The sequence below is a fragment of the Seriola lalandi genome, unplaced genomic scaffold, assembly GCF_002814215.2.
Source record: "Seriola lalandi dorsalis isolate HSWRI2012SDOR001 ecotype SW California unplaced genomic scaffold, Sedor1 jcf7180002054954, whole genome shotgun sequence".
Classification (NCBI taxonomy): domain Eukaryota; kingdom Metazoa; phylum Chordata; class Actinopteri; order Carangiformes; family Carangidae; genus Seriola; species Seriola lalandi.
The window spans coordinates 269,637-281,597 of NW_019525505.1; the positions used below are offsets into that span (position 1 = coordinate 269,637).

An 11,961-nucleotide genomic window follows, 5' to 3' on the forward strand; every position below is an offset into this window, starting at 1 on the left:
GGGGGGGTGGGCTTGTTGTCGGATGAGCGGGAGGAGGAGAGATAAATGAGCGGGACGGTGTTAAGGGATTGCAAATTCAAAGTGGTTTGTGAAACGGAGAGAGTGAACATCCCTCCTCCTCCTCCTCCTCCTCTTCCTCCTCCTCCTCCTCTCTCGCGCTGCTGCAGTCAGCCTCAGACCTGCGAGCTCCACACCGCTCCCGCCGCGTCCTCCTCTCTGCTCCTGACAGGGGTGAACCGCAATCCAGCAGCACTCCTTCATCCGGAGACCGAGCCCGCTCCTCCCGCTACACTCCGCTGAACACGCGGCTCTGACACAACACGCTGTGCGCGTTTAAACGAGCCTTTTCGACAGGGGGGGGGGGGGAGCCGTAGGTGGGTAGATGAGGAAGGGCAGATAAACGACGAGAGGATCCGAGCTCATGAGCTCGGTGTGGATGTTTGTTCGTGTTTCATAGGCAGGGAAAGGCAGGCGGTGTTAGTATCTGAGAGAGAGAAATCACGGAGCCTGTGCGAGTTTAGTTTCAGCACCTTGGACAGCGCGAGGATCTCAAGTCTGACTTAATCCTCAATCTTGATTTCACATCCAAGTTCAATTGAAGCAGCAACTCCAGCCACTTCCTCTGTGCTGCTTTAGGATTTAAATCTCTGGCGCTCCTCTGCAGACATGTTTGACATCCAGGTCATTTGTTAGTCTTGTTTGTTCTGCAACAAACAGCAGTCCAAATTCAAAGTGTCCGCTTCAGGTTCATCGGTGATGTGAATGTGCTCCCATGTCTGAGGAGAAGCTCGTGGAAATTGATTGGTCCTGACCCGCGCACATTGCACCCCCGCAGGCTCACAGCTGAACACTACCGGAGGAATAAACTGACATCATCTAGCTCCGCTCAGCCTCCAGCGTCCACCAGCCATGGCTGGGCTCTGCCAGACGCTGCTCCGCAGGTCTGTCCTGCGCCACTCTCTGACCCTGACCCTCTCTGTCCTCCTCTCCTGCTGCTGCCCTGCTCTAGGCAAGAAGAAGCTCTACATCGGAGCCCTCTTCCCCATGAGTGGAGGCTGGCCCGGCGGACAAGCCTGCCTCCCCTCCGCTCAGATGGCGCTGGACCTGGTGAACAAAAGGACCGACATCCTGCCGGACTACGAACTGGAGCTGATCCACTACGACAGTATGGTGAGTAACTAACAAACGGAGACTCACTTATCCCATCTTTCACCACTTCCCATATGCTGATCAGACTCAGGGCTGGTTTGATCTGTCACAACAGGCATTCAACTCTTCACCAACAACACAACACAACAAGTGTTGACACAGTTTCCCTGGAGACTGTGCAGCATTCATGCATTCATTAGCATCACGTTTCTGCTTTACAAAAAATGCATGTGAAGGTGAAGTGAAAGCATGGACTGCATGGGGACACAGTTACTGTTTTTATTCATAATTTTGGAAGGAAACCGGCTGCAGCATGAGTTTATTATCAGCTCATGAACACTGACTGAGTCTTAATTAATAGACCTAATTACAAAGTGTGAGACTCATATGTCTCAACATTATTACAAAACAGACTATAAAGAATGATCTATTCATGATTTATTAACAGCTGATTAAAACACTAGTTACAACAAAGGGAATTTATTTTGGTTAAAGCACAGATTGCTCCTGATGGAGTTCACACAGCTCCACACGGTCATGACACTTCCCTCCTCACGTCCGGCCATCATCAGGATAGTTATCCGTCCTCTGTGTGTTGCGTCCTTCTGCAGCCCTGGGGAAATGTTTACCTGCTGCACAGTGGCGCAACAACTGCATCTGTGTGTGTTTGCATACGAGCAGCGGCTAAACAGCCTGCACGCGCTCAGACGATCACCGACGCCGGGAAGCGGCGTGGTGGAAGAAAACATGATGACACACAGAACAGGAGTCTGACATTGAGGTGGCGCGCTGCAAAGTAAAGGTGATCACGAGCAGGGAGTGAAGGGTTCATACGCAGAAACATCTGCCGTGTGTTAGTCACAAACAAGCAGCACTGCTGTTGCATTTCACAAACCACTGCTGCTTTGCATTGCCAAATGCATTATGGGGGAAATGTTGATTACAACGTGTTTTCCAGGAAGTGTGATTTCCCACCTAAATAACAGGACCATGACACGCAGCATTGTCGTCATGCGTCTCATGTATTGTTAGTTTTTGGTTAGTGTGTCCTGTGTGCTGTTTGTTGTCGACCAGAATCTTTCCTAATGTTGTTTCAGCTCGAACTCGCCGCCTTCACAAACACCACCATTCAAAGGTTTTCCTCCCACACATTTCCAGTTCATGTCACCAGAAACTGAATCCTCCTGTAGATGTGAAACAGGTGAACAGAGACAGACTGGTTGTTCAGGGCTTCATCCTTCAGCCACATAATGAGGCACAAGACCAGCACAGTCTCCAGACCCCATGGAGCTGGTCTGGGACGAACTGGACAGAAGCTGCTGGAGGAGTGGAATATTTAGATTCAGTATAGTCCAACGAGAAGATTCAAATCTTCAGTTGTTTATTTGTTGTGAATGTGAGGAGAAATGGAGGCACTCTGAAACCTTTTTGACTGGTACAGGAAGTGAAGATGAATCCAGATCCAGACCACATGGCCCTGAGTTATGTATGTAACTGCGGTTCAATGAAAACTGGACGGCTTCCAGAGACAGTGTGTAGGATCTGGCTCTCCAGGGTCTGCCGTGGTCATGAGGAGTGAAACTCTCCACACAGCAGAGAGCTGACTTGTTTTTCTATAACTTCTCCTCTTAAAGTGAAGCATGACGAGCATGATACAGACTGAGACCATAATCCCTTTACACATGTTGTGACTGTTTAATGTCCTGTCTCAAGAGTGGATCCACAGCAGAGTATTAGGGCCACATTGAGGAAAACAAAGAATATTAATACGAATATTATGAGAATAAAGTTCTAATTTTGAGAATAATGTCATAAAATTAAGAATGTAAAATGTCAAGAGAAACAAACGTTGGGACAATGTTTAGGAATATTACATCAACCAATCAAACAGGTGAAAGGACAGTCAGTGGCAGCCTGAGCTTCTTCTGGTTGACTGTCTAACTATAGAATAGTATTTTTGTTTTATTTTTGAAATTTCAGATGTTTTTTTCCTCAATGTGGCCCTAATACTCCTTGGTAGCATTTTCATGCTTTAGTTGTCAGGAGCGGAGACTGGGGGAAAACAGCTGACAGTTAAACTACAGTCTGTAACTTCTCTCAGTCAAAACAACAAAAGATGGCGTTTGGTAGGTCGTGAAGTAGCGTGGGATCATGGGAGCTGATGTCTTCACCATGAATGCCATCAGCTTCAGGAGAGGAGTGCACGAGCGGGGCGGGAAAAAGTAGGTCTTAACTCTCATGCCAGTCTCACTTTGTGATGTAGGCCAAGCCTGACTGACCGTGGTCATGGCTGCACGTCCACCTGAATAGATTCGAAGCGGTAATTGTTGCTAAGCAACACACTTCGCTCTAACTTCTACCTTCAAACAAGCTGGAAGAAGCTGTAAAATCAGATCACAGTCAGCACCACGTGTTTCTGTCCGCTGCTGTGTTTGAGGTGAGAGCTCCTTGACAAGCTCAAACAGGGTTTCTCTGAAACAGTCAGTCAGCTGATTGACTGTTTCTCCTCTTACCACCCTTTTGTTATTCATTCTTTAAACAAAAAGCGCTGCCATTGTTGTTTTCTCTCCTGTTTGTATGATCAATGATCCTTTATATATCCGTATACCCGTTATTGTTACCATGGAGACTAGTCTGACTTTCCAGTTATACCTGCTCCATACTGGATGTAAAGGTGCAACACATAAAGGGCTGCAGTTTAAGTGGTTCACTAGTCATAACTTTAAGTTGGTCTTAACTTTCAGTTCAAGTCAGATGTAACGTTACACCCAGGCCCACGCCCAGCTGGTTCACTGTGCCCCAGGGGCCAGTTGCACCAACTGGTCTTTACTAAACCTGGTCCTGGCGTAGTTGGTCTTTGTTAAGACCAGTCTTTAGAATAGACTTTAGCTTAAGTCTTCACTATGTCCAGTCTTTAGTCATGCTGGTTCATGTGACTGTCCACAGCTGTCTCCCAATTCAGGGGCTGCATCTTTCAGAGGCTTTGTCTTAAGACTGGTTGCGTCACAGCAGCGTGACCACACTGTCCCATTTCATAGGTTCCTTCAAATGCAGCTGAGAAATGTGTTCTTTTCCTGCAACAAAGGATCAAACAGGTGGATCTTTCTTGTCCAACCTATCCCAACATTTATTGCACGCCAGTTCCATCTCAGTTCAACAGCTAACGTTCCAGCCAAGGGACATAAAACCCTGCTTTGTGATGCAATGGTAAGGGCAGGCACAGCTGGTGATCCAAAGTGATAATCCACCATAGACCAGGCCGTCTCATTTCCACTTGAGCTTTGTGGTCTACAATGGCGATGAAGGACCACACCTTCGTAGACTGCGTCCTCCAGTGGGACACAGCTCATGTGTCAATGGCTATTACTTTGTACCATGCGTTTCTAGGATACATTGTTAAAAATCCCCCATCTTGCTAATTTGTAGCATTTCTGATTCAGGGTTTTTCCTGTATAGAGAATTAGTAGGCAGCATCTTTAGTTCTTTTAATATGAAAAAAAAGTAAATTCATGTTACTGACTAGATACGGTTAATGTGTCAGGACTGATAGTAGGTGTAGTTCTCAGCCACAAGTGGAAGGTGCTGGTGGAGGAGAGGATTCAAGGCGAGAGTACCAAGTCTTTAAGAGTGTATTAACGAGTGTATTAAAGCCAACGTTTTTATTAATCTTCCCAGATGTTCTGGAAAACACAGAGTGATTGGCTTTGACCCGCAGTGGCTGGAGAGATAATAAAGCTATAATTATTGCCCACCCCCCCAACCCCCGGTCGTACGGCTTAGTACCACCCAGCCTGATTTTCAGCCAGGAAAAACCCTGTGATTTTGGGTAAATTTCTCACTAAGTGGTGAGTTTGTTTTTTTGTATAATTATTTATACTTATTCAGTTTCATTTTCTTTATATTTGTTACCATGAGGAAAAAAGGTGAATGGAATAAAGTCGTAGAACAGGTGTATGTCTTGGTTAGCTCCGCTAGTCTGTCCCCTTCAGCACCATGGCGCTGTCCATGGTGCTGACACAAACCACACATTTTTTCATCTTATATCTGCAGTCAGTTTTAGGCCTAAAAAGACAGATGCTTGTTGTAAAACATATAAATAAGGTGCGCCATTGTCTTCACAAACTGTCATGTCTAAAGTTGTTACTATAGAAACAGCTGAGATTGCCTGCTCCTGACGAGGCATCAGATTTACCCAGCTGAGCCCAGACAGTGCAACTGGTGTAACTGTTAGCGGGGACAGAGGGCAGAGATGTTAGTGGCGGGACTTCCCTTCACACATATTGAAGCCTTTACAGATGGTCCAGAATGCAGCAGCTCATCTGGTCTTTGATCATATGTCACTCTGCTATTCATCAACCTGCAGTGGCTACCCATGGCGGTAACTTCTGGGTCTGCTCTGTCCACTTGAACTCATTCATTGAGCCTTTTTGCTCATACTCAGACACTGTGTTCCTCTAATGAATGTGGTGTGGTATCAACATCCCTGCACACAAGACAGTCTCAGTCCAGACTGTTCTGGTCTGTGGTTCCCTGATGGTGGAACAAGCTACCAAAGTCTATCAGAGCAGGGTGTCCCTCTCTATCTTCAAGAGTCTGTTGAAGACTCATCTCTTCTCCTCAGAACTCTAACACCCTAACATTTCTAACTAGCTCTTACTGTTAACCTTCCCTGATCTTCTTCACTTATTAAATAGATGTAGTACTTAGTTCTTACACCAAGGTCTCCTACTGCACTGGAGCTTGAGTGATGTCATTCATTGTAAGTCCCTTTGGATAAAAGCATCTGCCAAATGAGTCAATCTAAATGTTAGGTTGGACTCAGGTAGGGCTGACTTAGCTTAAGAGCAGCCAGACGTCCAACAAGTAAAATCCTTCATCTCAAATATAGAGTTGAAAACCACCAAGGTGTAAAAAGTGTATCTTAAAAACGTGACTTTAACTGTATAAAAGTCAACAAACACAACAGTGACACGTGATCACAGAGGATATGATGTCATTGACAGGAGACCAATGACAATACAACGTTACCATCATTAAAATCACAGATTTCTCTGGTTTGAGAAATTGATGGAAACATTTGGGAAAATGTAAGAACACAACTCAGCAACATATAGAACAGAGGTCTAGTTGTCTTTAGACATTTTTATATGTAAAAGTTATGAATTATAACTTTAAGGTTATGCAGATTCATTCATTATAAACATTTCCTGATAAAACAAAAGGATTCTGGGTAGTATTACATTTCTGCTGTTATGCTAAAAAATAGAATAGAAAAGAATGGCAGTAGTGCCACAAATGTTGTAAATAAAAAAATAAAATAAGACAAAACAAACACACACAATAAAAAGCTTAAACATTAATTATAAAAACTGGTGTAAATAATAAATAGTCAGTGTTGCACCAATTGTTAGAGCCCAGCCACAAGGACTCTAAGAGGGTTCAGTTCTTTGATGGTACTTGGGTAAAAACTTTTTCAGGAGTCTGGAGGTGCGGGTCCTAATGGACCTACGGCACCTTCCAGAGGACACATTGGTTTGTGGCTCGACGTAGGCATTGGGATCTGTATATATAAATAACGTTAACAATACTTTTAAAGGGTGAACAAAACTCCCCATGCACAACCAATATTAGCGGTCAGGTGCTGGTTGGTCACAGAAAACGACTGAAGTAAAAATCAACCTCAACCACTGCTCACTGAGAAAACCTCACTGCCACTTTTATTGAGAGCGAACGACATGTACCGCCTGTGGCTTCTTCGGGGTCACTCAGTAGAATTACTCAAGCAGTCACAGGTGTGATAAATATCTATATTTTAAAAGTAATATTTTATAAGTGTTTTAAAAAATGTTTTCAAAGATAAACATTTTCCAAAAAACATAACAATAATATTGCACGTTATAAAAAAAATGTACAGCTACTTTTAAAGGGCTTTAAAGGAAACAGACGGGTGTCATTTCCCCTGACGGTCAAACATCCATCAGTGACCCTGATGCCGCTTTCAGGTGTTGATCCTGTTTTTTCGGGGCGTTCGGGAGCGGTCGGTGGGAGCAGTCGGTGTAGCAGCAGTTGTTACCTCACAGCCCGCATCAGTGACACTGAAACGCTTCTCGATGCCTATAGGAATCACTGAACGGCCAATTATGTTGTGTAGCTGTTACAGGAGCCTGGAAGTCAGTTCTTTGATAACATGAGCTTTCAAGGCGGCAGGAGACACAAGTCATGCCAAAGAGGAGCAGCTGTTACAGGCTGAGCCTTCCCAACAGGGACACGGTGAACACCTATACAGTCTATGGGCTGTCGCTGACACACATCCTCACACAAAGCCGCTTTAACTCAGAGTGTTTGACGGGATTCAGGGTTTGGGGTTAATTACATGTTGCACCACATGATTAGAAATAATAATACACATCAAGGATTACAGTTCTTTGCTCAGTGTTTGTGTTTGTTACTCCTCACCTGCAATTAGTCAAATACTGTAGATGTTTAAGCTTTATGAAAAGCTTTGAACCCCTCACAGGAAAATAAAAAGCCCTGGTTTCTATTTCTACACATCTGTGAGACTGAGATATGTTGAAGCACCTCCAGTGTCACTGTGTGTTTATATTCACTGCCAGATTATTATTTTGAGCAGTGTCACTCTCTCACTCTGCCTGTATACACACACACACACACACACACACACACACACACACACACACACACACACACACACACACACACACAGTATACAAGCAGTTAAATGAACGGTGACAGGCTGGTGTTTTTGAAAAGCATCACTCTCATTGGCTTGTGCTGCTCTGCATTGGATCCTCACTTCAAAAAGCCTGGAGAGGGTGTAGATAAGGGGGAGTGGGGGGGGGGGTGGAGAGGTTGGCATGACAACAGTAACCAGGACAACTGCAGTTCAAACAAACACGGATTTGGCTCCAAGAGAAAAAGGCGAGATCACGCACCTCGTATCACTGCACAAACAGGAGCAGATGGACGGCTCCACGGTTCGAGCCGGACCATGTGAGAGAGCCACAGTTCGCCAAATGTAAGAAGTCTCATCGATCACAGGCCCCCATGCACCCCCGCTGCCCTGCCAGGCCAGCCGCACATCACACCCAACATCCTCTGATGGCTCTCCTGCTGATCACAGTCGAGGTCAGCCCACATGCTGCGAAGGGCCTGCGTCATCAGGTGGTGAGCGGAGCAGAGTGTTTCTCAAGATTTTAACCCGAGACTTGGTGAGGGGATGAGGATGGGATGGGGGGGGGGTTCTGACAGACCTGCTGCAGAATCTCATTTGAATGTGTTGGTGATTTCCCCTGAGTGCCAGGGTTAATCAATGTGGCCCACTTTACAAACCAATCCCTCTGATTCAGGACCGGAAGGGTGGCGGGGTGGGGCGGCGTTCTCCGAACCACTTGTTCCTGAGCCCGTTGACTCAGTGTCATCAGGTGGGGAGAGGAAATCCAGCACATGGTTCAGCAGCCTCCTTTAACTCCACAGGACAGGTTGTGGACCACTTCAGGAGCTGGTTGCTAGGGAACAGCTTCAGGTTTACATCCTGCCAGCTGCTGCTGTTGGCAAACACTGCAGCAGGAAATGAAGTCCTGGCTGTTTAAAATATTTCTGTTTTAACTGAAGTGTTTCTGGCCTTCAGAGCTGGTCCAGACTCAGCGAGACGTTAAAAGACAATTCAAACGTTGAGGTTCATGATTTGATGTGAAATTCTCTTCATAATTAATTCCGTGGCAGAATATGATATTTCTGATCCCAGGCTGTGAACAGCACTTCCCCTGTGAAATGACCTCTTAACTTTGCTGTTACTGTGATTACGACTGAAACTCTGGCGCTCTTGTCGTTTCCTGTGCCATGTGACGGGTGATGGTACCTGCTGCAGCTGAGAGAAAATCACAACATTTAGTCGATCCAATGAATTCTCTTCACCTTTTGTGAAAGTAAGAAAAGAAAATATATATATAAAATAACAATAGCTGTTTTAGGACTGACTGGCGACTAATTTATTTTATTTTACAGCTTTTTTTTCCAATGATTATGAAAACAAGATAATTGAGATAAAACATCCACTTCCTGGTTGTGTTTCAGCATACGTTAGCAACGTACGTAGGAGTGCGTCGTCTTAAGCAGATTGCCAGTTCAGACACTTTCTAAATATAGTCTGGAGAGACAGCTACCTGTTTGGCTGCGATCCCACACTCTGATATCTTTAACTTATATTGTTTATAACTGAAAAAACTGCGATGACCCAACACATTTTGTTTTAAAATCTTTTTTTTTTTTATTCTATGTTTTTTCTTTTTTGGGAGTGCTGTATATTAGCTTTACTATCAACAAGCTGCTGCCTGGGTTGTTGTGTTATTTTGATCTAATTTATTTTTATTAATTTTTACCATATATATTTAATGGTATATATTTTGATATATACAAAAATAAATATCTCATTTATTTATCTCTTTTTTTTATTTGTTTATTTATTTTTCCGTTGAATTGTATCTAAAGTATCTAAAAAAGAAGTCACTGGAGACGATCAGAGCTCAATGCAATAGAAGAAGAAGCGAGATCAGATCTGGATCTGAAGTGAAGACGGAGAGCCTGTGCTCCATCATATATACTGTAGATCCTTCTTAGGTGGGTTCTCCACCTATTTTCTAAAGTGAACCTATCAACGCCATGGAAACAATGGTGTCCAGCCCCACATGGAATTTCCCCAGACCAGGCCTGCCAGGGTATAGTGGTGGTGCCAGCTGTCCAGAAGCCTCCTGTCTATCCTCAACCCAGGTCTCCTGTCTATCCTCCACCTGGGCCTCGCTACACCGTTGATTATATAAGTTTAACACTCAGTATATTTATAATGCATAGTATATTTTAGTGAAAATCTTTCGGTATTGTTTTGATTGAGAGGCAGAAGTTACCGGCTGTGCGTTTAACAAAATATGAATCATAGCAGAGGATTTTTACAGAGTTTAAAACATGTCTGTAACTTCAACCATGTCCACTGTCCCTAGATGTGTTCACTACATGTCTTTATCAACATGACCTGAAGACACTGACTCTCTGTCAGTGACTGAATCGGAGCTCGTTACCTCCTAATTAAAAGCTCATTAAAGACAGAAACATTGATTGTTATCTGACGACTCTGCGGTTACATAGATTTAAAGTGATAGTTCAGATTACCTGACGCGAGGAACTGATCTATAGTCAGTGTGTTACCTTCTGTAGAGTCAGTTTAGAGAAGCAGCAGGACAGAAGCTGAGTGATGAGCTGCTGTGGACAGGGTCTGCAGAAAAAATGTGTTTAAGCCCCTTTAGCAAATACCCACAGAAAAAAAAACAAACATACACAAAAACAGACTTTCTTGTGCTTTTATTTTGTAGGCAAAATCATCGCTAAAGAGGAAGCGATTCTATTGGTTACTGTTGCTGCCATGACAGAGATCTATTTTAGCACCAGGTGCTGATGTGTGTGACTGATGTGACTGATTGTGTCATTCACTCTCAACATGGATAAAAGTATAACAAGCTTCTTCAGGTGGGGCAGATTCTTCTAAATGTGAGACAGTGTCAGTCTGATGTTGTAAAATTATATTTAAAAAAAAAAACCCCATATCAAAATTATCAGGCGGGCCAGTTTTGGCCCACAAGCCATCAGTTGCCAACCACTGTTGTAGAGCTCAGAGTCGCTGCTGAGGAACCATGATGCCTCCACTTATTGCTGGACCTACTGAGGTGCAGGTGAACAGAGATGTGACCGAATCTATGAACATTCCTGACAAAGAACGATGGACAAGGATTTACAGCGATCAACTTTTCTATTGGAGTTAAGAAAATAAAACTTTAGTCAGCTGTGTGAAGCTCAGTGAAAGATGGATGAGAGGATGAGAAAAGCCTTCCAGCCACAGGCCACGGAAATGTATACTGACCTTCTCGTGAAGAATTTTAATTTCAGCTTCGGGTTCAGCTGTCTCTCCATGCATGTGCTGATCTGTGTGGCGCTCAGCTGCTTAGCTGCTGTCCCTGATTCATGTCATGAAAATACTCAGGCAGAGCATTATATGTGTGTATCTGTGTGTGTGTGTGTGTATATGTAGCTGGCTAGTTCACTGTGAAGGACAATGATGACCTCTTTCTTACACCTGCCTACCAAGCTCTGATTGGTTGATTTGGGGCCACTGTGGAGTAGAGGGAGTTATTTCAGGTGTCAGGTGACTGACAGCTGGAAGGACTGGCTGAATCACCAGCACAAAGGAGCAACAGAATGTCTGGTTCACTCTCTATCGATGAGCAGAAGATGACACATGATGAAGTTTGGAGTTTGGAGTTGGAGCTTTCTTTCCGTAGCAACAGGGTATTGTAGTTCGGTTGGAAAAGACGGGAAAATGTGCTGCCTGTTTGAGGAAAAGACCACAATACCTTCGCCTCAGATAGGCCTCAGAGTGTGTGTGTGTGTTTGTGTGTGTGTGTGTGTGTGTGTGTGTGTGTACTTGTATCAACCCTGGGTGACTGCTGCGTGTCGAAGAACATGACACGTGTTAATCACATGATGACAAAAATACAGTCATCCAAACCTGACCGTCCTTTCATGATTAATGACCACCACGCACTCGCCATTATCATTTAAATAGCTTATTGATTTGTCATTGACTATAGGCTTTGAATGGAAAGCGAGGGACATGTTAATATCAGGATAATGGGGCTTGACTGGTGGGTAAATGTTTCCCCAGCGTGACACAGATGAACGCTGTGTCTGCCTCCCCGCACGAGCCTGTCAGGACCGAGGCGGAGGTGACCTTGGAACGTGCCTTAC

At 44.4% G+C, this 11,961-nt stretch overlaps 1 protein-coding gene across 1 annotated transcript in view; it reads left to right on the forward strand.

Moving 5' to 3' along the window:
• Positions 1–358: 358 nt before the first annotated feature.
• LOC111645618 (gamma-aminobutyric acid type B receptor subunit 1-like) overlaps positions 359–11,961 on the forward strand; it is a 72,841-nt gene continuing 61,238 nt past the window's right edge. The window contains exon 1 of the mRNA XM_023394874.2: positions 359–1,170. Coding sequence (XP_023250642.1) covers positions 910–1,170 — 261 coding nt within the window. The 5' untranslated portion in view covers positions 359–909. The remainder of the gene's footprint in view (positions 1,171–11,961) is intronic.